This window comes from Oryctolagus cuniculus, chromosome 13 (genome assembly GCF_051225735.1).
Source record: "Oryctolagus cuniculus isolate XC-2025 breed Fujian yellow rabbit chromosome 13, ASM5122573v1, whole genome shotgun sequence".
Taxonomy (NCBI): Eukaryota; Metazoa; Chordata; class Mammalia; order Lagomorpha; family Leporidae; genus Oryctolagus; species Oryctolagus cuniculus.
The window spans coordinates 37935033-37962821 of record NC_142879.1 but is presented as its reverse complement, the minus strand read 5'-3'; the positions used below and the strand labels follow the sequence as shown (position 1 = coordinate 37962821).

Here is a 27789-nt window from a genome sequence, read left to right as displayed (position 1 = left end):
TCCAAGTCCTCCTGCTGCAGTAGGGTCCTCGCCACACCACCTCCTAGAAATCCTGTAACTTGGGAATGAATTACTCCCCGAACCCCTGCTCTTCCCACTCCTCAGGTCCCAAGAGCCCCTTCTGTGGCCCCCTGCCAGGTCCCTGGCTGTGTGCGGCCTGGGAGCTCCCTGCATTCGCTCAGTGTCCTCTGCAGGCCGGCCGCGGTCCTGGGAGTCTGCAGACACCAGGGGCTGACTAGTGGGGACCACCCAGGGGGCCGTGAGGAGACGTGGCACAGTCCCGAGGTACCTGGAAGCGGAAGATGCCTGCGTAGTTCTCCTGGAAGCTCTGGTCCAGGGGCACGACTCGGGCCAGGACCTCCTCATTGAGGGTCAGCGAGGCGATGGCCGCCAGCAGCCAGCAGTCACCTGTGGACAGAGCACGGGTATGCTCAGTGCCAGCCTCACCTCTCCTGAGCCGACGGGTGCTGCCGCACACGGGCCTCCCTGAGGGGGTGTGACGGGCCTGCGTGGTGTCATCCCTCAAATGCCTGCAGCAGCCAGGGCCAGGCCATGCCAAGCTACGAGCCTGGAACTGCCTCTGGTTCCGTGTACCTGAGCCACCACCAGCTGCCTCCCAGGGTGTGCGTGAGCAGGGAGCTGGGATCAGGACCCCAGGCACTGATACGGGGCAACCGCTTCCCGGGCGGCATCTTAACAGCTGCGCCAGATGCTCGCCTTGAGGAGTGCTTTGGTTGTGCTGGTGGCTGGGTGGAGGTGGGGACATTCCCTCTCAGACAGACCCAGAACCCCAAGCTGGCTGACCTGTGCCCGGCACCTGGGAGCCAGGGCCGTCTGCAGGGTAAGTGATGCCAGTGTGGCCAGCAGAGGCTCCTGGGAAGACAGGCTCTAAAGGGAGCCTGGGTGGGAGGAAGAGGACATGGTGACAGATGGGAAGGGGTTGAGGTGGCCCACTCCGCCCAGGAGAGGAGCTGAGAGATGAGGAAGAGTGCCAGCAGGCGGTACAACGGCAGGAGTGCAGGTGATGCAGGTGGATCAGCCATGAGTCGGTGTGCATAGGTCTGTGGGTCTGCCAGGGTTCCCGGGCAGGGCTGGGTGGGGCCGCCTGGCCCCTCCGAGCCTCAGAACCCTCCTCTGGGAAAGGTGGATGAAAGTGGGGCATGGTGAGAGCACCAGCATGCACGTGGTGCCGCGGCAACACTCAGCATCCCCATGTCCTGCAGCTGGTGCCCGCGACAGTGCGAGACAGCGCAGGGCGGGGGCGGGGGCGGGGGCGTGCTGCTGCCCAGTACAAACAAAAGGGGTCTGGGAAGAGGTTGGGGGTGCTCAGCCCACTCCTGGGGCAGGCACGCTCCTAAAATGTCGTGACAATGACAGCAGATGGCCTCGGGTGAGTTTAATTCGCTGTCGGGTTTACCTTTGCTAATTGACAGGCTTATTAAGAACGTCACCAAAGTTCACTGATGGTTCCTCAGCGAGACGTCCCCCGTGGACACTGAGAAATGGCCACATGAAGCTCTCAGAGGCTCATAAATGCCAGTGACAAGGCTGTGCATGGGGACACCTGCCAGGGCTCCTGTGTGGGCCGCGGTGCTGGGACTGCACCTGCTCTCCTCCTGGGAACACGCAAGTTGCCCTGATGGAAGGACTGCCCTGCGTTCCTGTCCTGCACTGACCCTGCCCCCCACACGGAGGGGCCCTGTGGACATCTCCCTGGCTCCAGAGGCCGGCACGGCAGGGCTAGGACTGGAGCTCAGGTCTCTCCACTTCTAGTCTATGTTCTTTCCATCAACAGGTGGAAAAAATATATAACAAGTAACTACCATTGGTATACTACTTCACAGTTTAAGTTGAAATTAAAAAAAAAAAAATTGGCCGGCGCCGCGGCTCACTAGGCTAATCCTCCGCCTAGCGGTGCCGGCACACCGGGTTCTAGTCCCAGTCGGGGCGCCGGATTCTGTCCTGGTTGCCCCTCTTCCAGGCCAGCCCTCTGCTGTGGCCAGGGAGTGCAGTGGAGGATGGCCCAGGTGCTTGGGCCCTGCACCCCATGGGAGACCAGGAAAAGCACCTGGCTCCTGGCTCCTGCCATCGGATCAGCGCAGTGCGCCGGCCGCAGCACGCCGGCCGCGGCGGCCATTGGAGGGTGAACCAACGGCAAAGGAAGACCTTTCTCTCTGTCTCTCTCTCTCTCACTGTCCACTCTGCCTGACAAAAAAAAAAAAAAAAAAAAAAAAAAAAAAAATTGAGAGGCAGAGAGAGAGAAATCTCCCATCAGCTGATTCATTCACCAAAGGCTTGGGCCAAGCTGAAGTCAGGAGCTGAGAACTCAATCCAGGGCTCCCACGTGGGTAGCAGGAACTTAAGTTCTTAAGCCATCACCTGCTGCCTCCCAGGGTTCACATTAGCAGGCAGCTGGAGTCATGGAGTCAGGAGGAGGGCTGGGACTTGAACCCAGGCACTCAGAAACAGAACACGGCCAAAGCTCCCCAGGCCAAAGCTCCCCCCTACTTGACAGTTTAGAAAGGTCATTTGGGTGAGCATTTGGCACAGTGGTTAGGATGCCACAGCCCATGCTGGAGTGCCTGGTTGAAGTCCCAGCTCCTGTACTCCCGCTACAACTTCCTGCTAATGTGCATCTTGGAAGGCAGCAGATGACAGCTCAAATACGTGGGTCCCTGCCACCCACACGGGAGACTTTGGCCTGGCCAGTCCTAGCTGTTACAGGCATCTGGGGGAGGAAACCAGTGGATGGAAGATCTCTGTCTCTCTAACATTCAAATAAAATGAAAATAAATACACGAATGAATGTTTCAAAGAAAGAACGTTATGCGTGTTTCATTTGGTCCTCACAGTAATCTCATGAGGTGGTTATGGTTCTGATTATCAGCTGTTTGGGATGAAGTCTAAGGAGTAGGTAACTGGCAAGCCTCACACGCAGAGCCTCTGAATCCAAATGCCAAGTTTTGAGAGGTAGGCATTGTGGTGCAGTGGGGTGAGCCACCACCGGGGACGCCTGTATCTGGTACTGGAGTGCCAGTTCAAGTCCCGGCTACTCCACTTCCAATCCAGCTTCATGCTAATGTGTCTAGGAAGGCAGCAGAGGATGGCTCAAGTGCCAGGGCCCCTGCTATCCAAGTGGGAGACTTGGATGGAATTCTGGGCTCCTGGCTTCGGCCTGGCCCAGCCCCAGCTGTTGCAGGCATTTGGGGAATGAACCAGTGAATGAAAGACAGGTGTAGGGTTGTTTGTGTGTGAGAGAGACTCTGCCTTTCAAGTAGATTAAAATAAAAAGCAAGCATTTTTTAAAAAAGACAGATGCAGGGTGTTGTGTAGGAACTACACCTTGATAGTGCTTTCTTTTGGTTAAAAGGATCAAATTCCTTTAAGGAGAGACCCACTAGGAATATCTGACTGCAACTCAAATTTCAAGCGACGGGGTAACCAGCTGGTGGTTCCTTAAATGCTATACTGTGTTTCTAAGAGCGAATACCCATGGCTTCATGAAATACTAAGCCTGTCACCTGTTTCACGTGACATAATTCACCAAGACAGCAGCGTGCTCTGCCCTCACCCGGCCCAGACAGTGGTGCTGAGCTCGGTGCTGTTGGGAGGAAACATTTTCCAAAGATCCCAAAAGTTTTTCATTCGTTTCCCAATTTCTGGAGTTGAGGGAGACCATTAAGGTGGAAGCATCTGAAGTCCTGTTGTGTAGTTCTGATTCCTTACTTCTCTCCCTCACCCCAGCGAGCAAAATATTTTTAACTAAGTCAGGAAGTGCCCTTATCACCCAATTTCTTTTATTTATTTTAATATCTGCTCATAAAAGCTTTCCCAGGAAGAAGATCTGCACACAAGGATCCTAACAGCTCTGTTCACTAGGGCTTACTGTGGGCCAGGCCCTGAGCGAACTCTTTGCGTGCATGGTTGCATTAGCTCATTTCATAGTCACAAAACAGCTCCAGGTAGCTACCATTATCCTCCTATTTCACAGGCGAGGAAAAGGAGGTTGTGGTGCACCCCCCAGTCCCAGCTAATAGTGGCTTCCAGGTCTGCTTGTGTAAAGCACACCCATGTTTTTAACAGATAAGTTTGCATAGATAAGCTACAAATAGGCTGCCGTCATTTCAAAGTCACCTACTTCAACTTCAAAGGACACTGTTTTGGGGCCATCTGTCCTTGACAGGTGACTTGATGTACCCTGGGGGCTGTACGGTGTTGTCCTTCTCATTCCACCTGGTTGGCCTGTATCTGCTACAGGGCTTCTTCCCTCAAGGACACCTGTTACACAGCCCCATCAGCAGTAGCCTCCTTCAGTGTGCCCTGCCTGGGGCACTCCCCATCAATGTCAGAATCCACCTCCCCTAAGATAACTTCTGGGAACCCTTCTCTTCTGGGTGCCCCCACATGACTCCATGGAGTCTCCCTGTGCTGAGCGAGTTTGGGGCAGTTATATACTAGTCTGGATAAAACCAAGGCTGGCTGGTTCCAATGCTCTGCAGAGCTCCCAGCCTGCCTCCTGGTGAGTTTTCCAGTAGTTGGAAGCCTGTGGCCTCCCAGTCCAGGTAAAAAGTCTGTTTACCCTTCTTATCTGTTGCTAACTCTCCATCTGTAATGACCCCACTTATCTCAGAGCAGAAACAATCCTCCTGGGGACCGAGCACCTCCTGGGGCCCAAGCATCTGACGCCTCGCAGCTGTCTTTCCACGCAGCTGCCACGTCCAGTCTCCACCCTCCATCCTGCTCTCCTGCGGGAGCTGGGTGTCCCTGGACCTCTGCAGCTGCTGGTGGGGCTCAGCCCCCAGGGGAGCGTGGAGCCCCCAGAGGGGACCTCCCTGGCTCCTGGAGGGGCTCAGACCATCATTCACCTCTGTTTTAAAAAACTGGCCCATAGTCTTGCCTCAAATTTATCACAAAAATGCTATTTCCTCTTAAGTTACCTATACACTTAATATAATAGTAGTAATACGATTTAAGAAACATTTGGAACTTAGTTGATTCTAAGGTTTATAAGGAAAAATTGAAGCCAAAGCACAGCCAGAAAACAATCTGAAAGGGAAGGGAGCACCATCCGCCGCTGCAGTGTGCGTCAGGCTGCTGCGATCACACGGTGCAGCACAGTGTCTGAGCTCACAACGTCCAGGGAAGGTACCCACGCGGGGACTTGGTTGAGAGCGCCATGTCCGAGTGGCACTGGAACTGAGCGTCCATGCAGCAAGAAACCAAGCTGCAGTTCGTCTTGTCACAAGGACAAATTCTAAATGGAGTAATTCTTATAGATCAACAGCTAACAGTATACTTATGTACATATTTTCATGTGCACATTATCTGCACATAAATGTGATAAACCTGGCCTTTTGTGTTCTTTGTACCTCATGGTTTACATAATGTATCTTATTTATATTTTAAGATATATATCATAATGGGGTTTAATATAAACATAACAGCTGTATGAATTCATAAACATTCCAGGAGACAATGTGAGAATTTTGGTATAATCTCAGAGTGGAGACGGGATAGCTAATGATGGTCTGGAAGCTATAAAATTTTAAAGCTAATATTTTGGTTCAAAATAAGATAAATTCAACTAAAGTAAAAAAAAAAAATTACATGGTAAAAACCACAAAATGCTCTACCAAAGAGAAAAAAAAAATGACACAGAAAAAAATATCTGTTTTTCTGATCTCAGCTCACAGGTTAACTTTTCTAGGATAAAAAGAGAAAAAGGATCAGAGCCTACTAGAAAAATGGGCGGGTATATAAGCAGAGCTAACAGAGAAAGAACACATTAATGACTCTTAATAGGTTAACTCTTCACTAACTCTTCACTAACAGTGCCTCGTCACGTTGTCATTGGAGAATTTACAACGAGCTACCGGGAACTTTGTAGAGGGCAGTCCCAATTCAATGTATACGAGGTGGTGAATCCCAAAAAGAAAGGAAAAAAGAAAAAGTATACCAATTCTGGAACAGTAACGTTACTCTCCCTCTTGGTAGAAACGGAAGTTTCTTTTCTTGACTACATCAAGGGAGGCTTTCTGCTATGGCCTGAGAAGGCAGTAGAAGACGGCCCAAGTCCTTGGGCCCCTGCACCCTTGTGGGAAACCTGGAGGAAGTTCCTGGCTCCTGGCTTCAGATTGGCACAGCTTCTGCTGTTGGAACCGATTGGGAAGTGAACCATCAGATGGAAGACCTCTCTCTCTCTTTCTCTACCTGTCTGTAACTCTGCCTGTCAAATAAATAAATCTTTAAAAAAAAAAAAGAAAAAAAAAAAAGGCAGGTGGTCAGTGCATCACCACACTCCATGTCAGAGTGCCAGGTTCCACTCCCTGCTACTGCATTTTCCAATCCAGCTCCATGCTATGCACCTGGGAAAGCAGCGGAACACGTCTAAAATCCTTGGGCCCTGCCACGCGTGTGGGAGACCTGGATGGAGTTGCAGGCTCCTGGATTCAGCCTGGCCCAGCCCTGCTGTTGTGGCCAACGGGGGAGTGAACCAGCAGGTGGAGGATCTCTCTGTCTCCCCGCCCCGCCCCCCCCCCCATCTTTCTGCCTTTCAAATAAACATATAAGCCTTCAAAGAAAAAGGTGCTCATCCTCACACACCATACAAGAAATGTGAAGAAAAACTACACCGAGATACCGCTTTCACCTTTCAGATTACAAAGATCAAACAGCGTGACGATCTGGAGAGGCGCGGGAGACACCTCTCTCATGGGGGCCATCTCCCTAAAGGCCACGAGCCACCTGCCCAACCAGCCACGAGCCCGCCTGTAGACACACACGCAGGACACACAGCAGCGCCAGGCCGCACTGTCGCCACGGCGGCTTGGGAAACAGCCGGCCACGCCCTCACAGCGGGCCGTCTGCGTAGGGAACACCTCCACAACTGTAAAAGGGAACCGGGACGCTGGGATCTCCCAGAGACATCACATAAAACCAAGCAAGGCACAGAGCAGTGTGCACCTGCTGTGCCACACAGAAAAATAGGAAACACAAAAGGGGGAGGAAAAAAGAGGCCGGCACAGTGCCTCTCCCTTGGGTGAGGCAGAACTTTGCGACCTGGAGGGATTTCCGGGTGATGGGTAAGGAAATGAGCAATATGTAGCCTTTTGTGCACTCAGATGATCGTTTTTATGACCGAAAGCCTTAGTTTAGTGCCCTCAATACATCCTCCAGACTGTGTCCTGCTCACAGGCCAAACGGAGAGCTTCCTGTCAGTTATTCGGAGATGCAAATGCTGCTTTATGGTGGAAGTCCTCGAGACAGGAGCAGCCAGTCATCTGGCTTATTCCGGTGTCTCTCCAGAGTGCGTTCTGGGGAAACTCCGTCCTCAAGAAGTGAGTGGGAGTTCCTTGAGGGAACGTTCTATGGTCAGGTAAGCTTGCGAAACACACAGCTAACCAGGTCAAGTGCGGAGACGCCTCGGAGCACCTCAAAAATCTCACAAGGTGGTGGGGGTGGGGTGGTGCAAGCTCAGACTTAGGGGCGCCCAGAACCACCCTCTCCCCATTGATGTCTCACACAGCCAGCATCCCCCGGGCCCTCTGGGCCTGCCTGGTGGGTTCTCCACGACTTCCCCAAGGCCACAGGAGATGTGTCCACGGCCCTCGGGCGAGTGCCTGCAGCAGCTGAGGTGCCCTGGACAGCCCCCGGCCTTGTTCTCTCCAGACCTGAACCCTCTTCTTTCTGGACTGTCTTTGCTTTAGGGCTATTTTCCTTTATGGTTTGTGGGTCAGGGTTTGCGCCCCTGGTTCGTGGAATGAGGCGTGGCCTTTGCAAACACTAAGGCACTCTGACTCACTGGCCCTCATGCGCCCCTCCTGGCCAGCCTGTGGGACAAGAATAGGGGGAGAGGGGTCAGCGCAGGGGCACTGCCCATCTAACAGCCCCTGCGCCTCCCCGGGGAGTCAGGCGGCTGCTAGGGATGACCGATGGCCACGGCCGTGTCAGCCAGGGCCTGCTGGGGGTTCCCCATGAGGGAGCATGCAACTAGAAGCAGGCCAGACCAACTCCACCCCACAGCTCCTTGCCAGCACGCACACAGCAAACAACACAGGATGGATGCCCATGTGACAAATATTTGCCAAACGACAGTAAGATTCCGGTTTTGACAAAAACAAGTTGGAAAAGGCTCCATTAAGACCGCCCCTGCCTTTGCAGTAGCTAACACAACCCCTGCATTTGCTCTTCGGAGATGACATACGAATACCCCCAAGACGACGACACCTCAGTGGCTCGGTCTCTCTCTACCAGCCCCTTGGTTTGCCTGGAGCTTCTCTGTTTCCCACTCTTTCCTTCTTTTGCTTCTTCTCTTCTCACCGTGGTGCCCGGTCTCATAAACTGTCATCGACACCAGGACACCAGCAATGGGCTCACAGCTGCAGGCTCCAGGGACACAGGTGGGCCACTCCGTCCTCTGTGCGCTCCCCAGAGCTAGCTAGCACAGCCTGAGCAGCTGGGGAGAGGGATGGGGACTTTTCTGCCTGCCTGCTACCTAGGACAAGTCCACCTGGGCGTCCCTCATGCTTAGGGGCTGCCTGCCCCCTTCCTCCACAAACCTCACTGCTTCTGATCTCCGTCTCCTGAGCAGGAGAAAGAGCTAACACCCCACGCCGAGGGATCACACTCAGCCTGCAAACACCCATGGGAGAGGAACCCTTGGGTTTAAACGCCCCAATGTGCAAATGCCTGAAAGGTTTCCAGCGGACACCGGAAGGAGCAGGGTTCCAGGGGTGTGCAGCCAGCAAGGTTAGGTGGTGGTCAGCAAGGGTCCCGAGGCCGCACTTGCCTCCTTATCGTTTGCTTGGGTTGGCACCGAGATGTCCTGCCTTCCCCCAGTGGGCCTCCAGGGTCCCTGCAAGAGGCCCGTCTCACTAGGGGCCGGGTTCACGTCTGTTCTCTCAGAAGAGCTAAACTCACTGTTCCGACCCTGGTGTCTTACCCTGGCTGCCACCTGCCTGCACACCTTCTGCCTCCTGGTCCCGAGGCAGCACCTGCCGGCCCATCCGTCTCCAGGTTCCTTGGATCCTGGGCTCTTGGCTGACCTCTCACTCCCCTCTGCCTGCCTTTGTTCCCCCAGCTCAGCCCCTTGGGATCGCCCTTCCTGAGCCCCTCCCTCCGCAGGCACTGTCCCCTGTCCTGTCCCAGCACCGCTCCGCCATGCGCACAAGGAGGAGGCAGGCTCCTCAGGGGCCCTGTGGCCTGCAGGCCAAGGGGGAACTCGGGGCAGGGCTGCTGCCGAGCTGGGCAGACAGGGGTCCCAAGCAAGTGAGCTGGTACGCTCGCTCGCTGTGGCAGGCTCACAGATGTCCCTGTGCAGGCTGCCTATCCCCTTGGGAGGGAAGAGGAAGGTGGAAGGGGAAGGGATGGAGTGGGGGGAGGAGAGGCAGGAAGAGAGGAGGGGAGGGGAGGAGGGGAGGGGAATGGAAGGAAGGGGGAGGAGAGGAAGAGGGGGAAGAGATGGGGAGAGGGGAGAAGGGGAAGGGAAGGAAGGAGAGGTGAGGGGGGAGGAGAGGGGAGGGGGGGAAGGGAGTGGGAGGAGAGTGGGGGAGGAGGGGAGAGGTGGGAAGGGGGAGGAAAGGGGAGTGGAGGGATGGAGTATGGGAGGGGAGGGGATTGGAAAGGGAAGGAGAGGTGGTAGATGGAAGGGGAGTAGAGGGGAGGGGAAGGAGAGGGGAAGGGAGAAGAGAGGAGAGGAGGGGAGAGGAGAAGAGGGGAGAGGAGGGGAGGGAAGAGGATGGGAGAAGGGAGGGGAGGGGAAGGAGAGGGGAAGGGAGAAGAGAGGAGAGGAGGGGAGGGGAGAGGAGAAGAAGGGAGAGGAGGGGAGAAGAGAGGAGAGGGAGGGGAGGGTAGGGGAAAGGAGAGGGAGGGGAGGGGAAAGGAGAGGGAGGGGAGGGGAGGGGAAAGGAGAGGGAGGGGAGGGAGGGGAGGGGAAAGGAGAGGGAGGGGAGGGGAGGGGAAAGGAGAGGGAGGGGAGGGGAAAGGAGAGGGAGGGGAGAGGAGAGGGAGGGGAGAGGAGGGGAGGGGAGGGGAAAAGAAGGGAGGGGAGAGGAGGGAAGGCAAGAGGAGGAGAGGGGAGAAGAGGGGAGGGGAGGGGAGAAGAGAGGAGGGAGGCGAGAGGAGAGGAGGAGAGAGGAGGGGAGGGGAAGGGAGGGGAAGGGAAGAGAGGGGAGGGGAAGGGAAGAGAGAGAATGGGAGAAGGGAAGAGAGAGAAGGGGAGAAGGGGAGGAGGGGAGGGGAAGGGAGGGGAGGGAAGGGAGGAAGAGGAGGGGAGGGGAGGGGAGGGCTTCAGTGAGGAGGGCTGAGGGCTATGGGGTCTGTCTGCATCCTGGGCCTCTGTAAGCTCTCTGGAAGGAGTAGGGGGCAGGTCCCAAAAAGCAGGAAAAAGAGGAAGGGAAGAGCACTGGGGGCTGCAGGTGCAAGCTCGGACCCCAGGGGAGCCTGCAGGGTGCTGCTGCCCCTCACAGCCCCTCCCTCACTGGGGGCAAGGCTGGCTTTGCAGCCCCTTTTCCGCCTTGTCCCCCACAACACAAGACCAGTGGGGCGGCAGTCCCTCCCCTGCCTGGACTGTGGGTCCTCCCGGGGAGCTCTGACCACTGCTTCTTCAGCTGATCCACAGTTGCTTAGCCACATCCTCTCCGCCCCACCTCTGGGGTACCTGCTGGCCTCACCGGTCCCTTTTGTGTGCTTCCAAATTCACGCTCTCTCCTGTGCCCCCACTGTTTGGGGAAAGGAGGCCCCAGTGAGACTTTTGGACCTCGAGGCCGGCTGCCCCACCCTGGGTAGAGGGCTTCGCTGTCTGCAGGCGGCTCCCCCTCCTCAGACGCCTGGGTGAGCAGCCCAGGAATCTGCAGCTTGTCCTGCACACCCACGCCTCAGACAGGACCTGCGACGAGGACACCCTCCCAGACAGACCTGATGAATGCCCCTTTATGCTCGGGGCCCTCTCCTGAGAAGCTAAATTCATCCAGGCCACATTAGTAAGTTTCCACAGCTGCAGCCTGGCCCTGGCCTCGTGTTCGAGGGTCAGCTCTGTGCACAGCTGCAGCCGGCGGGGGCTCTGTGGGGAGGGGCTGCAGCCCATTACTCATACTTGTGGCGCTGGTGGCTCTCCCATAATATTTTTGTTTTCTTGTTCTTTCCCTTCCACCACGACCGCCTTTCCGTCACAAACAGGAAAGTGGGGCAGAGCTGGGGCGCCACCCAGGAAGCCCAGGGTATGCTGGGCTTCTGATGCACCTGTCCCCGCGTGACCATCTCACCACAGATGCAGCGGCCCGCCGACCACCCCAGAGGGACGGAGTCTGGCTCATCACAGTCCCCAGGCCTGCAGCGGGGAGCAGGTCCTCATTGCTGTAAACACCCCCACGCCAGAACCAGGCCCAGGAAGTCCTTCCTCCTGGAGCGGCAGACAGAACGCCCTGCCCGGTGCCCAGCGCCAGCCCTGCTCACAGAAGCCCTCCCTGCCTCTGCACCCCCACCGTGACTCCTCACCAGGGGCCCCACCCTCCTCTGGGCACCCCTGGCCTCCCAGGCACTCATGTCTTTCTTCTCCCCTGACTCCAAAGGGCTATTTCAGAGGCCAGCTCCCAGCCGGCACACAGCTGTGGAACATGGTCAGATGGCGGCAGTGAGTGTGCTAGGCTTGCAATCTGAGCAGGCTGCCTGGGTGCACAGAGGCAGAGGAGCTGGGACTGAGCCCTAAGGGCTAGGGGGTGGAGCTTCTTCAGGGAGCGAGGTCCAAGGCAGAGACCCGACAGGAGTGGGGGCGGGGAGCACAGTGCAGGGCCAGCAGGTAGCAGGACAGGCTGTGCTGGGTGAGCGGAGAAGGCTGAGCTCTGGTAGGAACTGGGACTGCAGGGAGTTTAAGCCAAGAGCTCCTCTTGTCACTTCCACTTCTGCACCAGGCCCTCGGGGCACACGGCACTTGAGCTGTCCAGAATGAACCACCTCCCGCTGCAGAACACACTGCTCCCGCTGCCTTAGGCTTGGATGCCTTATGCCTCCCCTACCCCTCTCCCTTCACAACCATCCTGGGCGACTCCTCCTTGGGGTGTCCCCTGTCACCTGTGGCTGTTCCCCTTCGTGGGACCCCAGCATTCCAGCACTTCACCACCAAAACCTAACATTGGTCATCCCCTCAGCTCCCTGCACACTGGGGTTTCTGGCAGGAACGTCCAAAGTGAACTAGAGATGGACAGAGACCCCGATCAGCACTACAGGGGAGAATTAAGGCCTGGAGGACAGGGAGGCTTGGGGACAAATTAAAGACCTGGGATGGAGAGGACTGGCCAAGGTTGGCACAGGAGGCTGAGACAAGGGTCTTGAATAGAGAGGGGGCACTGTTTTTATTCTGTCTTCTCTGTCTGGCCTGAAGCCCCAGGCACTGCTCTTCCTATACCGGGCACCCAGTAAAGCTGACAAACAGAAACAGAGAGGCGATGGCTGGCCTGTGCCGTCAGGGCACTCAGGCCCTGGGAGTGTCTCAGAAACGCTTGGGGGTTACCCACTGCCTTGCATATTGGGAGCCCCAGAATTTCCCTGCCTCCCCCAGACCATGATGGACTAAGTAGCTGTGGTCACCTGGGTAAAGGACAAGAAGGCTGGTGTTCAAAGAGGAGCAAAATGGCAGCGATAATAGTTCTAGTCTCCCACACTCTTCCAGAATGTTCCATTCCCCATGGGGAAGTGGGGCCTATGTCCCTTCCCCTTGAACCTGGGCAGAACTTTGTCCATCTCAAAGAGCAGGATCTGCCAAAGTGACGCTATGTGACTCCTGAGCGCAGGTCATCTGGGGCGAGCCAGCTTCCTCGACTCTCTTGGGATGTTACCACTGTGCAAGCTCAGCTCCCTTCAAGCCCACGGCATAAACCACGTAAGAATCAAGCTCCCTGGAGCCCCAGCTGATCCACCTCCAGTCTCAGCCCCAGACATGCGGGCAAGGGGGCTTTAGGCAACCACATCTCCACCCTTGTCTGATTGTACTCTCCTGAGAGACCCTGGAAGTCACCTAGCTCAGCCACTCAGCTTCCAGAATGATAAAATGACCACCGTCTCAAGTCATTTATTTTGGGGTGGGCTGCTACACACTGGATGCAGATGCAGTAAGACAGGGACCTTCCTAAACTCAGTGCCTGGGAGTCTGAAATCTAACTCAGGCCAGGCACAGTAACATGCACCTGCTAACAGGTGCCACCTCTGGTAGAGCCAGCAAGAAGAGGGAGCCAACGCCAAGAGAGGCATCAGGATTTGCAAGACACCCAAACACTCTGCGGCCCTTGGGGACACCTCGGGACCGAGATGTGTCCTACAGTCTCCCACGTGTGCTCCCAGGAAGGGCACCTGGGCCAGGAAGCTGAGGAGACAGGCCTGCCTGGGAGGCATTCTCGAGGCTAGGGGGTGGGGCCGTCTCCTGCATGGCTGGCAGGAGGAGTGCCAGCTCCCACAAGCTCAAACATCCCAGCAATGTGCCCCCACGCTGCACGCTGCACGCTGCACGCTCCCAGTGCTCGCCCGTCCTACAGAGCCGACTCCCAGCTGTGGCTTCGTGAGGCTGCAGCAATGCTGGAAAGTGCACCAGTTTGTCTTCAGCACCTGATCCCTGCCTGGCCATGTCCTGTTTGGGGATCTTCACGGCTCAGCACGGGCACTCTGTGCCCTGGTGCCCAGTGACCTCCCCCTTTAACATTTCCACATTTCCCCCTGGACCCCTGCAGTGGTCCTCAAGGGGCCCTTCCCATCCCCCTCCCTCTGGGAACCCCTGGCGGCATCTGTGGCTGTCACAAGGGCCAAAGCTGCTGCTAAACACAGACTACTGCACAGGACAGCTACCCCAGGGGGATTCACGTGGGCCAAGACGGTGGTCAAGACCGGGCCAAGGGCCGGCGCCGCGGCTCACTAGGCTAATCCTCCGCCTTGCGGCGCCAGCACATTGGGTTCTAGTCCCGGTCGGGGCGCTGGATTCTGTCCCGGTTGCCCCCCTTCCAGGTCAGCTCTCTGCTGTGGCCAGGGAGTACAGTGGAGGATGGCCCAAGTGCTTGGGCCCTGCACCCCATGGGAGACCAGGTGAAGTACCTGGCTCCTGCCATCGGATCAGCGCGGTGCACCAGCCGCAGCGCGCTGGCCGCGGCGGCCATTGGAGGGTGAACCAACGGCAAAGGAAGACCTTTCTCTCTGTCTCTCTCTCTCTCACTGTCCACTCTGCCTGTCAAAAAAATTAAAAAAAAAAAAAAAAAAAGACTGGGCCAAGACTCTGTCTCAAATCTGTCTGCTGCCTTAGAGAAGCGACAGGCTGGCCCAGACCTGACGGCTGCCAGGCCACCTCTTAACCCTCCCTGAGACCACAGTATCTTAACACCCTGCCCAGAAGGGGCAGCATGGGGGAGGAAAGCTACACAGGAGCCCCACTCCCCACCCCCAGCACTGGCGGGCGAGGGCTTCCCTGGAGGACACCTGGTCCCAGGCTGGGGGGGGTGGCAGTTGATGAGTCACTCTGGGCCACTTTCCACTTACTCCCTGCAGCGTCTGGCAGAGCCCAGAACAGGCGACCCTGGGCCGCGAGTTCTCCGCCCACGCACATCACCTCTTTTCCTATCAGGGGCTGGGGGGAGGCCCTGGACTTGACTCACCTCCCAGCCCTTAACACACAGGGTCCTACCCCATGCCCCCCATAGCCGGAGGTGACGATGCTGGGGCCTGCAGGTCACCCCTAACGTGCATGCGCGCACACACACACACACACACACGCACACACACTGTCAAGTGGCGGCTGTGGAAGCTGAGCCCCTTCCTTTCCCAGCCGTTCCTGCTCCAGGAGGATGCCGGTTCCCTGCAGCCTTGCCCCCGCCAGGCCCTGGCCCCATGGTCACTACCCAATCCCAGGGCCCCCAGCACTTCCCTCCCCTGATCACTGCGCTGTCACAGACCCCACAGGAGGGGACGGGGGAGCACGATCCTTGGCTGCCAGCTCTGTCCTGAGTCCCCGCTCTTCCAGGACTTCCCCTCTTCACCTCCTGGAGGAAGCAGGCGGCTGCATACCTACGTACACCTATGTTTCTGACTCGCAGGGGCACTCACGGGGCTGGGCTAACAGAAGGTGGTCCCTCTGGGGCGGGGACGGCAAAGTGCAGGAGCAACGTCACACAGAGGGCTGGCCCAGCAGGAAGGAATGCCGGCGATGCTCTCACTCAGATCCTGCTCCGCAGAGAAACAAGGGACCCACAGAGACACCGTTCAGTCACGTGGTCTTAAAGTTTCCCGCTGTGTGGGAAGAGGAGAGGGACGGACACACGCCTCGCTGTTCTGACACTGTGGCTGAGAACCACAGGGTCCCCGAGGCAGGTGCCTGTGTCGGGAGAGGGGAGAGTCCCAGCTCTGTGGCATGGAAGGACCTCTGGCCCTTTGGGGGCGACACTAGGAAGCAGTGACCATCGCATGAGCTCAGAAAGTTGGAGCAGAGACTTCACTGAGTTTCTGGAGGTTTTCCCTGAACACTGCTTCCTCCACCACACCCTTCTCCAAAACGTCAGTGGCTACCGATGCCCAGGGCCAGGGCTGGGACCCAGCACAACGCAGCTCCATCTCCCGTGGCAGTGCTCCCACAGACACCCGGTCCCTGAGGATACCCCGCAATCCGAATTTGCAGACCCCTTTCTGCACATCACCCCCGGCGCTCCAAGCTTTTCATGCCTGATTCCAGTATCAGCTCACCGCCTCCCCGGACCCCGGCAGATTTTGTTATCCGCATTTTAAGGACAAAGAACCAAGACTAGAGGCTATTTACTCAAAATATCGACGGCATTCATGAGTGGCAGAACCGAGAGGCCAGCCCCTAACTCTTGGACAACCAAACCTTGCACTTGACCCTGATGCTTGCAGGCAGTGACCTGCATCTGTGCCTCGCAGGGAGGGCTCTGCTGTGAGGACTGGCCTGGCCTGGCCTGGTCTGGCCTGGCTCAGCCCAGCCCAGCCCAGTCTGGCCCAGCCCAGTCCGGCCCGGCCCAGCCCAGCCCAGTCCAGCCCAGCCCAGTCCAGCCCAGCCCAGGGAACAAAGGACAGAGGCTGGGTCCCAAAGCTCACTTGTCTGCTGTGCTGCCGAATGACCGGTGACAATAAATTACAAATTCATTGCATTCATTCGTCACATCGCAAGTGCTCAACAACCACAGGTGGCCAGTGACTACCTGACTGGGCAGTGCAGATCCGGAACATTCCATCACTGCTACCCATTCTGTTTCAGTGCTGGTCAAGTATCTGCCTGGGCACACACCTGCTGGCCAGGCCAGCCAGAGGCAATGCCAGCCACCTCCTCCTGGGCGCCATCGCCCTAGGTGCTGCCGGCCATGACCCCTGCAGACCGCAGGCCAGCTTGCTTCTGAATGCCCTGGGAGGGACCCCTCAGTTGGGAACTGAAGCTGGACACCTGGACAAGGCGCCCAGGACCTCGAAGCAGACATGTCCTTGCTCACAAATAGGCGTCCAGCAGGAGCTTGGGGAGGGGGGATGCAGAATGGACTCGGGGGATGCAGGGGAGGCGACAGCAGGTTTCAGAGTCACAGAGGTAGTCAGGTCTTAGGAAGAGCTGACCCAGCTCTCTCATCGCAGAGACAAGGGGACAGAGGCCACAGCGGGTAAAGCGAGTGGCAACGCTCAGGGAGCACCTGCCCAGGTGAAACATCCCCTCCTCTGACCCCCACCCCCGATCCCAGGGCCCTGGGCAGCAGCGGGGCCCCAGGCTTCAGGGGAAAGTGTGTGGGGACAGTCTCCTCACCCCTGCTGCCACACCAGGGGTGACCTGACCTTCAGACATCTGACGAAGCTGCAGCCCTGCTGTCCAACTGCCATAGCTGGTGTGGTCAGGCCAAGGTCTCTGGGTACCAACAGGGCTATGGTTCGTCCCTGCCCTGTTTGTGAACCGGATGAGTAGCACAGAGAGGGCAGCTCATAGGAGTGGCGGAGCAGCCACAGGGGCGAGGAGAAGCTAAGGGGAGACTGTGACTCATGGGCCCCATGCCTGCCCCAGAAGTCGGGGTGCTGAGGCCGATGGCCAAGTGACCATTTTCAAGAAAAAGAAAAATATTTAGGTGCTGGCACTGTGGCGTAGTGGGTGAAGCCGCAGCCTGCTGTGCCAGCATTCCATATGGGCGCCGGTTCCAGTCCTGGCTGCTCCACTTCTGATCCAGCTCTCTGCTATGGCCTGGGAAAGCAATGGAGGATGGTCCAAGTCCTTGGGCCCCTGCACCATGTGGGAGACTCAGAGGAAGCTCCTGGCTTCAGATCGGTGCAGCTCCAGCTGTTGTGGCCAATTGGGGAGTGAACCAGCGGATGGAAGACCTCTCTCTCTCTCTCTCTCTCTCTCCCTCTCTCCCTCTCCTTTTCTCTCTGTGTAACTATTACTTTCAAATAAATAAATCTTAAAAAAAAAAAAAAAAGAAAAGCAAAGAAAGCATTTTTTTTTTCTCCATCAAACCAGCCAACCCCAGGGTGAGCACTTGGCCTAGTGGTTAAGATTCCAGATACACCTTGGTCCCACACTGGGGCGCCTGGGCTTGATAACTGGGGCTCTGGCTCTGGACTCAGGCTTTCTGCTGATGCTGATCCTGGGAGCCAGCAGCGATGGCTCAAGTAGTTGGGTCCCTGCCACCCACATGGAAGACTGGGATTGAGTTTCTGGCTCCCAGCTTTGGCCTGACCCAGCACGAGCTGGCACCTGGGGCAGTGAACCAGTGGATAGAAGATCTCTGTCTCTCAAGTAGGTAAGTAAAAACTAAAAAAAACAAAAAATCAAAACAGCCAGCACCTATATTCTAGTATTCTTAACTGCACGCGTTATTTTAAGGCATCTACGAATTCCAGTAGAGGGTCATCTCCATGATCCCCGACTGGCACGCCTGAAGGTCACCACAAACAAGACACGACCGAGGACCTGTCACAGCCAAGAGGGGCCGAAGACGACAGGACAGCTCAGGGTGACGAGCTGCCCTGGGGGGACCGCGGGACAGCAAAAGGACGTTAGGGGAAGACAAGGCAGACCAAAGTGCGGCCTTTGATGATGGTGTTTCACCATCGTACCCAATGCCCTCTACTGCCGTAGACACTAACTACAGGGGAGACCAGGTGTGCCGTGTGCAGAAACCTCGGTTCTGTCTTCTCAATTGTCCTGAAGTTTTCAGTTGTTTTAAAATAGTAAGTCTAACATATTTAAAAAGCACGAATTGTAAAAGCAAAATTGTAAACGTGTAACTTAAAGATCATTGAAAAAGTTATTTAAAAACATTTACAACTTCAGCTTCTGAAACCCAAGAGTGTGCATCTGCCCCCACCCCCACGCATCTCTCCTCCCCACACATTCCTCCCCCCAAGTGCTATAATCATGTGCTACCCAAACACAGCTCACCCACAGATCCCACCAGCTTTTCAAAGCATGAGCGTCTACTTTCCAACCCAACTTATCTCCTTTCTTTATAAAAGACTTACTTATTATTTCAAAAGTCAGAGTTACAAAGAGAGAGAGACTGACTCTTCCATCTGCCAGTTTACTCCCCAAACGACCACAATGGCCAGCGCTGGGCCAGGTTGAAGCCAGCAGCTTCTTCTGGGTCTCCCACATGGGTGGCAGGGGCCCAAACTCCTGGGCCATCTTCCACTGCTTTTCCCAGGCCATTAGCAGGGAGCTGGATGGGAAGTGGAGCAGCTGGGACACAGTCGGCATCCAGACGGGATGCTGGCGCTGCAGGCAGTGGCTTCACCGGCTATGCCACAGTGCTGGCCCCAAGTCAGTTCCTTTTTCCTCCTTTTCTTCTTCTTTGACATCTTTTTTCTCTTGCACATTTTGGCAGAAGGACTTTTCATGTGGCTGGACTCGGTAATAACCAGTGGCCCCTGGAATCTGTGGAGGACTCCCCAGCGTGCCAAGGGGGTTGGCCTACACTCCTCACCGTGCTGGGAAGGGCGCATACTCATCAGAGATGCTCCTCAACTCATCATAAACTGAAAAGACCCTCAGTCGAAAGCGCATTGATAAGCCTCACTTACCCCAAACGTGCTCAGGACACTTACAGCAACCTACGGTTGGGCAAAACCACCTGACACAGCCCTGAGGATCCCAGGTACCAAACACAGTGCAGGGCCCTGACTCAACGGCTGCCCTAGTGATCGCATCGGTGGCCGCTGCCTAGGGTCTCTAGGAAGGTTCATGGCTCCTGTAGTCCAGGGACACGTCCAGATTCAAAATAAGAAGTGCAGTTTTGGGGCCAGCGTTGTGGCCAGAATCCCAATGGGGGCCGGTTCTAGTCCCGGCTGCTCCACTTCCAATCCAGCTCTCTTCTGTGGCCTGGGAAAGCAGAAGAAGATGGCCCAAGTCCTTGGGACCCTGCACCCGTGTGGAAGACCCGGAAGAAGCTCCAAACTCTTGGCTCCTGGCTTTGGATCGGTGCAGCTCCGGCCGTTGCTGCCATATGGGGAATGAACCAGCGGATGGAAGACCTCTCTCTGTCTCTACCTCTCTAACTCTTTCAAATAAATAAAATAGTTTTTTAAAACAAACAAACAAAAAGAAGTGCAGTTTTTGCTGAATGCGTACCAGTTTTGCACCATCACAAAGTCAAAATAAACCACGTCAGGTCAGCACTGTGGTCCAACGGATTAAATCGCCACCTATGACGCTGGCATCCCATGTGAGCACCAGGTCAAGTCCCAACTGTTCCAGCTCCCTGATGGTGCAGTTGGGAAAGCAGTGGAAGACAGCATAAGTGCTTGGACCCCTGCCATCAATGTGGAAGACCCAGGTGGAATTCTAGGCGCCTGGCTTCAGCCTGGCCCAGCCCCAGCCACTGCAGCCATTTAGGGGGAGTGAACCAGCGGATGGAAGATCTGTCTCTCCCTCTAACTCTGCCTTTCAAATAGATAAACAAACCTTTTAAGTTATGGATGTCTGTATCCCCATTTAACAGACGAGAAAGCTGGGGCTCAGGGATACTGGGTAACCTGCCCGAAGTCACACAGGCAAATAAGGGTGGAGTCGCAGTACTGGAAACGTCACCTTCTGCAGTGCTACTCCCACTGGCCCTGCCCCTCCCCACTCTGTCATGCTGGGCAGATGGGAAGGGCCAAACAGCTCCTCGTGGGTGTCCTGGGGGGCCCAGGGGGCTTTTGGGGATGGGGTCAGGGTGAGCCACCCTTAAGGTTCCTGCAGAACTTGGGGCTGCACTGTTTCAACAGCTCAGACAGCACCAGCAGCCTTGGTCTCTACCCCAGGAAGCCAGGGCCGGCCAGGGCTAAGTCCCATGTGCCTTCCAGGCAGGGTTAGCAGCCTCAGGGTAGGAGAGGCTCAGCATTCGAACTTGCTGGTCCCTGGGGGCCATTCCAAGTGGCAATCACCACCAGCAACTGCAAAGCCACCCCAAGCACCACTCAATACTGTCGGTGACTCACTGTCAAGGCCGCCCTGCAGACACGACCTGAACTGCTGAGCCTTCCAGGAAAGACAAAGGATGCTTGCGGCTAACCACCCGTGGTCAGTACAGTGAAGGCCACAGAGGATGTCACCTGCGCAGGTGCCCTGGGGCACCCGAGCGAGTGTCAGGGTGGAAAGGGCAGGAAGAAGAAATGGATTTTTCCGAAGACTGCTCCTTAGCACGGCACCCTGGCGACTCGGAGGGTGCCGGGGTCAGAGCTCATCCCCTCCAGCACCGTCAGGGGCGTGTGGCTTTCCACGTGCCCGTCCCTCTCTGTGCCTCCTCTGCATGAGGGCGATGAAGTTACTTCTGAGTAGGGACGACCGCGTGAGCCGACGTGAAGAGCTGCTCCACAAGCTGCTACACAGGCGCTGGGCAGCGCCGCTGCCCCGGGTGGGAGCCAAAGGGCGATGTCGTGGCCCTCGGAGCTTCCCCACGGGAACGAGGGCAGCTGGGCGGGAGCCAGGGCAGCCCCACCACAGCCCAGCGCCACTCCTCAGGGGGCCTTCGGGCCCTCCTCTTCCCTCCCTGTTTTTAGAACGCTGAGGCTCCGACTGAGGACTTGGCCACCGTCTTCCAAGCACACATAGAGCCCAGCCTCCTGTCTCTGGCCACGTGGCGGGTGTTGCTGCCGTGGCCCCTGGTCCGGATGCTTCTGAGCCTCCTGGGACACAGTGACGCGTCACCACCCCTTCACCATCCTAGCCCAGATGCCAGGACCAGGGCGGGAGTTCAGTAAACCACGTTTCACAGGCAGCCATCTAACCAGGTTCCCCTCTGAAATAAAAGGCCGGGAGAGCAAGCTGGCCAGCGTAGCACTGAGTACGAAACAAAGAAACGAGGCAAACCTTGGAAACCCCAGGCCAGGGGCCGGCCCTGCAGCATAGTGGGTTGAACTTCCACTTGCAACGCAGGTGTCCCCTATCGGAGTGCTGATTCAGGTCCCAGCTACTCTGCTTTCCATCTAGCTTCCTGCTAATGCAGCAGGTGATGGTTCAAGTATTTGGGTTGTTGCCACCCATGTGGCAGACCTGCACGAAGTTCTGGGCCCAGCTCCAGCTGTCATGAGCATTTGGGGAGTCAATCAACAGAAAGGAGGTTTCTCTATCTCCCTCTGTCACTCTGCCTTTCCAGTAAGTAAATATTTTTTAAAAAGAGAGAACTTACAGACAAGTTTCTGAGAAATTTAAAAACTTCAAAAATGTTTACATTTCAGTTTGGCTTGCTGCATCCAGAGGGGACTTTCTCCCAGGAATGTAAGCTTTGCCAGTCTCCTCCGCAAACGGCCTGCTGGTATTTAAACAGAACTCCAACCACGCATTTGCTAGTTGCAACCTGCCCTTAAGATGTTGATAAACCTTAAAGTAGATGTTTAGTCTGAGTATGTGTTTAGCAGGTGCCATGTTTGTCTCCATTTGCTGAAGTCCCCAGGGTTGTTCAAAGTCTCCATCTATGGTACAGTCTTAGGAATTTCTGTCCTAAGCAGTGGGTGCTCCAGGAGCACCCAGGCTTCCACCTGTGGGAGAGTGCACAGGAAAGCAGGGGTGTGCTTCCTGCAGGTCACAACCTGCACTAGCATCTTAGCAATCCGCACAGCGCGCGAGCTCTGCACAAAGCGGGCTTCTCAGCCCAGCCCTGGGTCATGCTCTCCCTCGGGGGCCATGCGATCCTAATGACTCACACAGAACTTGACACCCATCAGGGCTGTGTGCCCAGCCTGGGGCTGCCCCCAGGATGAGCCGTCCAGGGAGTTCTGGACATGGAAATGCTAAGCTACCCAGGAAGGCAGACAGGCCCTGGATGCCCCCATCCCTTCCAGTGCCCCCTCTGGGAGTCTAGCTCAGGGGTTAAACACATGGGCCCTAGGTTAGACTGCATTTCCTGCTTCGCCTATGTAAGAACCTCAGTGTGCTCATCCATAAAATGGGAATAATAATAATAATCGTGGTACCTTAGGAACTTTGCAAGCAGAGCTGAGTGTCTGGCGAATAGCACATGCTAACTGTTCCTAACTGTCACAGCTGTTACTAGGAGTGTCAGAGCCCCTGTGAGTTGAAAGAAAAGGAACTATAATTCCAGCTAATCAAGTTTGGGATTGATGAATTTATTTGGGGAGTCAGATGGCAGGAAACAGGTTTTTTGTTTCTCCGAGCCGGTATTCTGTTCCAGTAATTGCAGGCTCACAAAGTATAAACCTACAGAAAAATGGAGGGTAGCTTCCAAGAGAACTTAAGTAATGAGCACAGGTCCTGCCCTGGGGACGTCATAGCAGGCCTGGGGCTTTCATCCCAAGGCTGGAGGAGCCCTCTCTCCACAACCTGGTCCAAGACTTTCTCAGGCAGGGATCCAGACACCTCGCAACTCACACCTCAGCCACGCAGCGGCTTTGCTCCAGTGAGCACCACAACCCTACAGCAGCGCGCAGTGATACCGCGCCGAGCCGGCCTGCAAACACCGAGAACGCCTGGTGCCTGAACTTCCTCTCGCGCAGCGCTGGGTTTCCTCTTCCTTTACAATGAGTCATCTCCCCGCTTGCTTCCCAAACCACAGCCGAACGATGGCGGCGCGGGGCGGGGCGGAGGGTCCTCCCTCTGGGTGTGGGCCCCTGGAAATTCCGGCCTAGGACGGCCCAGGGACCAAGGGGAAAACTACAGAAGCCCTCCTGACCTTGGCCGCACGCCCAGTGCGTGCGGGGAGGGGGTGGTCTCAGCGTGGGGCTGCAGGGAGGACCCCCGCCCCAGAACCAGAACCGCGCTGGCAGGGAAGGGAGAGAAGCCGTGGACGTCCCCTCACCCCTCCCCCGGGTCCGTCACTCACCCAGGGCTCCCTGGCAGATGTCTGTGCGGGTGGCTCCTCCAACGATGAACTGGGGCTCAGGGCTCAGCTCCTGCGAACGAGACCCACAAGGTGCCGTCAGCCAGCAGGCAGCTGCTTCTGCAGCTAGGACACCCGAGTCGCCGGCGGGAGCCTCGGCACCCCTCTCTCCCCCATGCAGTCAGGGCTCTGGAGGGATCCCTCTGACTCCTGCTTCATGGGCCCCAGGGAGTGGGTGGGGCTCCTCCACCCTGCTGTGTCCCAGGAACCCTGAGGAGTCCCAACTCCTCCACCAGACACTGAGACCCTCTCCTCTCCGGAGCTCCCCGACCCCTCCTCTGGTCCTGGACAAGCTGTTTGACTTTTATGGAATTCCTCCATTTCTCAGCCTGTCCCCTCCTTTTCTGCATTGCACCATATTTGGCAGCTCCTTGCTGCCTCCTCCACGGAGCCCTCCTTCATAGTCCAACCCCCAGTGAGCACACAGAGCAGGGCCTGGGCTCTGGCCCTTCTGAATTCTTCCCTAGGCTGAGTCTCCGATTCTCCTGTACCTGCTGTTTAGTAAAAACTGTGCTTGCAGTTTTACCCGTGGGGCCCTCTCTGGAACACAAGATGGGTTCATCCTTGTTTCAGAGAGAGAGAGACACACACACACACACACACACACAGAGGGAGAGAGGAAAGAGGAGAGGCGGGCAGGCAGGCAGGCAGGCAGCACTGGGCGCTGAAGTTAAAGCACAGCTGCACTCCTGCTGGGCCCTAACTGCCTAGGAACCAGCTCCAAGGGCATTGCAAGCAGCCTCCGGGGGAGCCGGCCCTGACTCACGCCGGCCCCTGCAGTGGCCTCTCTGGGTGCGTCTGTGCTCCACCCAAGGCCACGGAGGAAGGCAGCGTGCCTGTCTGGGTTCCTGTTGGCCTCAGTGGCGTGGTCCGTAGGCGTCTCACAGCTGGTCGAGTGCTGCACGTGTGCACCCCCGCCCCACACCCCCCGCCCCACACCCCACGCCCCCCGCCAGCTACCCTGGCTCAGGCAGCACACGCTCTTCTGCTGCACAGCACATTCCCTTCGTTCCTCTGCATTGTCCTCTCCCTGCTCAGATCTGTCTGTCCCGGCAGCTGGGAGTGTGTGTTTGTGTGTTAGGGGGTGGGGCAGTGACAGGGACAATGAGAAAATTCTCCCCACTCAGATCTGTCTGTCCCAGGAGTTGGGCTGGGGGTCTTAGGGGGTAGGGGAAGTGACAGGGACAATGAGAACGCTCTTTTGCTGGGGCAAATGAAGCCAGCTTTGCCCAAGGCCCACCAGCCAAGAGTTCACCAGGCAGATGGAGCAGACTGGGCTCCCTTAAACAGCACTGCATGCCACTCCTGAGGCTGCCAGGCACCTACCTCACAGGGACTTTTCCCATGGCACTCAGAATGCTGAACCTTGTGCACAGCGAGCGGGGGGTCAGCCTCACTGTGGGATGTGACAGTCAGAGGGGGCGGCCCCAGGGCCTGGGCGTCTGCAACCTCACCCTGAGCCCTGGCTCTGGCACTGTGTTATGGGTCCTTTGACCCTGGCCTCAGTGTCCTCACCTGCACAATGGGAATTGTGATGGACCTCCTGCACAGGAGGACGCTGAGGGTTAAAGGAGGTACCTGTAATGCACTCTGTAAGTGTTGTCCATTGTTTAATCACTGGCTTCGAGACAGGACATGCGGGTGGGGTGGGGTGGGGCTGACCTCCAGCAAGCCACTCGGCTCCCAGGGGACAATGGCCTCCCGCCCCTGCTCCCACCTAACGGAGGTGCCACCGCGGCATCACACCGGCTTCCTCTACACTGCACCTGGGGCACTCGCACCTCACCCTCACCGGGACTTTACCCACTTCCTGCTGAACCCCTGGCCCGGTCCGGGAGTCTCTCTCTGAGCAACAGCGGTCCCTCCTCCCTGCCAGGAGAAACCACACCCAGCCCTGGCCGCACCCCTGACTCTCACTTCCTCAGGGACCCTGCTTCACTGTCTCTTTCCACCTTTATCTCCAATCCCTTCCCCTCCAGTGACTCAACATGGAACATATTCCGTCATCGTAACACACCCCGACTGCTTCCAGCAGTGTGGCCTGTCGGGCCCTGGGACTCACTCACTCTCCTCCATCTCCATCTTCACTTCTGCTTCCCTCGCCTTGGAGCCTGCTGCAACCTGGCCTCTACCCTGGCCCTTCCATGGAAACTGCTCTGCTGCGCTGACTTGCTAACATCCATACCCAGCAGAAATGCTTCTGTCCCCCTGGCCTGCCCCCAGCAGCGTTGGAGAGGTAGGAGGAGGCAGTTGGAGCAGCTGTGAGAGGGCTCCAACATGCTCACACCGGACACAGTCCTGGCTGCACCCTGCACACCAGAGGGACTCCAGTAAGCAGCTAACTTCCCCCAGCCTGTTTGCTCACTGCAGTGCACCGCCTGCCCGCCCCATGCAGGGGCCTGCACGTGGCCCTGGAGCTCTATTTCTCATCTGGAAACTCCAGCTGTTAGGGAACTTGTCCCCTCTCACTCACCTCTAATATCGTCAGAGGTACAAACTATATGCATGGCATTACAAACAGTAGGTATTCAATAAATGCTTATTGAATGAATTAAAATCAGCGAAAGCTGCAAATTCATTATGCAACCCAGACTGTGCTACATGAATGCAAGACAAACACACTTTGACAACTAGGATTTCATGGAGGGCTCATTATAAACTCACATCCACTCACTCCACGGTCATTTTCTATTGGGCTCACTGATGCACCCCGAGTGTTAAGGACAGTGCCAGGTATGTAACAGGCACTCAATAAATACTGTTGAATGAGTAACGAATGTGGAAGGGCACTGGAGATATATTGCATAGGGATGTGCCGGACTTCCTGCAGTAGCAAGGGCAAACACACGGTGGCAATTACTTGTACACGTTGTAAAAAAAAAAAAAAAAATGCCGTGAAGGCCAGCAGGGAGAATGAGGAAAGGGGGAAAGACATTGCTAAGGATGGGCAGGAAAGACCACCTGGGGAGGGGCCACGTGGCAAAGTCCCAAAGGAGGAGCGCAAGGCAGACTCGGGTAAGAAGGCCAAGGCAGGGGAGAAGGGAGTTAGCATTTAGGCATTGCTGCTGCTTTCAGCCCTGGAGAGGTGGCAAGGCAGGGTGAGTTCTGGGCACTTCCTGCCACTCAAGGCTACCCAGGGGCTGGACTGGGAGCACAGGAAGAGACCCGCCCCTGTGGAAGCTGGGGGAGGCCCCCTAGTCTGGGTGTGGGGGCCGCAGCTCGCGTCCTGGGGCAGCAGGGGCAGAGTGGACAAGCAAGTCTGAGAGCAAAGTTATCCCAAAGCCGGAGAGACCCCGAGGGGCAGGACAAGGGGGCTCTGAGGTTCCTGGGGGAGGGGCGGGGGCCAGGGGGACCACGACCAGGAACCCGCGGCTCCTGGGAACACTTGCTGTCCCTGCTCCTGTCGCGCAGCTCCTTTCCGCGGATAAACAAGCAACTCCGAATAAAGGTAGCGGCCCCTTGGCGAGGTCGCCCGCATATATGATCTGCGCTTTCTCGCCCAACACGCAAGGTCCCCATTGGTGGCCCACCCTGGGCGGACGGCATCTCCCTGCAGCCCTGAGGGTTCCACCCGGCCTCCCTCCGGGCGCCACCCGAGTTTTTGTGAGGTCCCAAGGCGAAGTCCCCGCGACCCCAGCCCGGGGGACGCAGCGCGCGGCCGAGGTCCCGGGCGGGCCGCCCCACGCCCAGCCCCGCACCCCCAGCCCTCGCGCCCCCTACCGTGGGCCGCTTCCACTCGATGCCCCGAGTCTTGCTGGAGTAGGGCCCCAGCTCCTTGAAGCCCAGCGACGAGGGCTGGGCCGGGAAGGAGGGGTCCTGGAAGAGCGTCCCGGCCTCCAGGCACGCGTCCCGCAGCGCTTCGTAGTCCTGGTTCAGGTACTTGACGGCCCTCTCGTGCGAGCCCAGCCCTTCGGCCGCCTCCCGGTCCCTGGCCAGCCTGGCTGCGATGCCCGCCATGGTCGCGGCGCTGCGCGGGAGCCAAGTGTTGGCGAGCTGGGGCGCGCGGCCAGGGCCCGGCGCACTGAGCGGACTGCGGGCGGGCGAGCGATGATTCACCGCGGAGAGCGCCGCGGCCGCGGGGTGTGGCCTGGGCCGCTCCCGGCCTGCTCGGCGCCGGCTCCGGACGCCGCCAGCCGGGGCCTGCGGAGCGCGGAGCCGGCCCGGCGCGGGTGCTGCCACCTGCGGCCCACGAGCGGAATGGCGCGGGCGAGCCGGACAGAGGCTGCACCTCGGCAGCTCCGGGCAGCAAGCAGGCCCAAACCTCCAGGACACACCCAGAGTCAGTAGGGGATCGGCGAGCCGAGCCACGGAGCCAGGCCAGCGTCCATCGCTTGGGCCCCGGCTTAGCGGTGTCCTGCCAGCAACTCCACCAACAAGGTGCTGCTCGCTATCGTCCCATCTTGCAGATGAGAAAACTTAGTCTCAGAGACTCGAAAACCCGGGACTACTGGTCACAGCCGAC

The 27789-nt window shown here is 57.2% G+C and overlaps 1 protein-coding gene across 1 annotated transcript in view; it reads right to left on the bottom strand.

The window, feature by feature from the left end:
• CAPN2 (calpain 2) overlaps window positions 1–27284 on the bottom strand; it is a 47124-nt gene extending 19840 nt beyond the window's left edge. The window contains 3 exon segments of the mRNA NM_001195722.3: window positions 290–408; window positions 23271–23340; window positions 27048–27284. Coding sequence (NP_001182651.1) covers window positions 290–408; window positions 23271–23340; window positions 27048–27284 — 426 coding nt within the window.
• Between the last annotated feature and the right edge of the window lie 505 nt (window positions 27285–27789).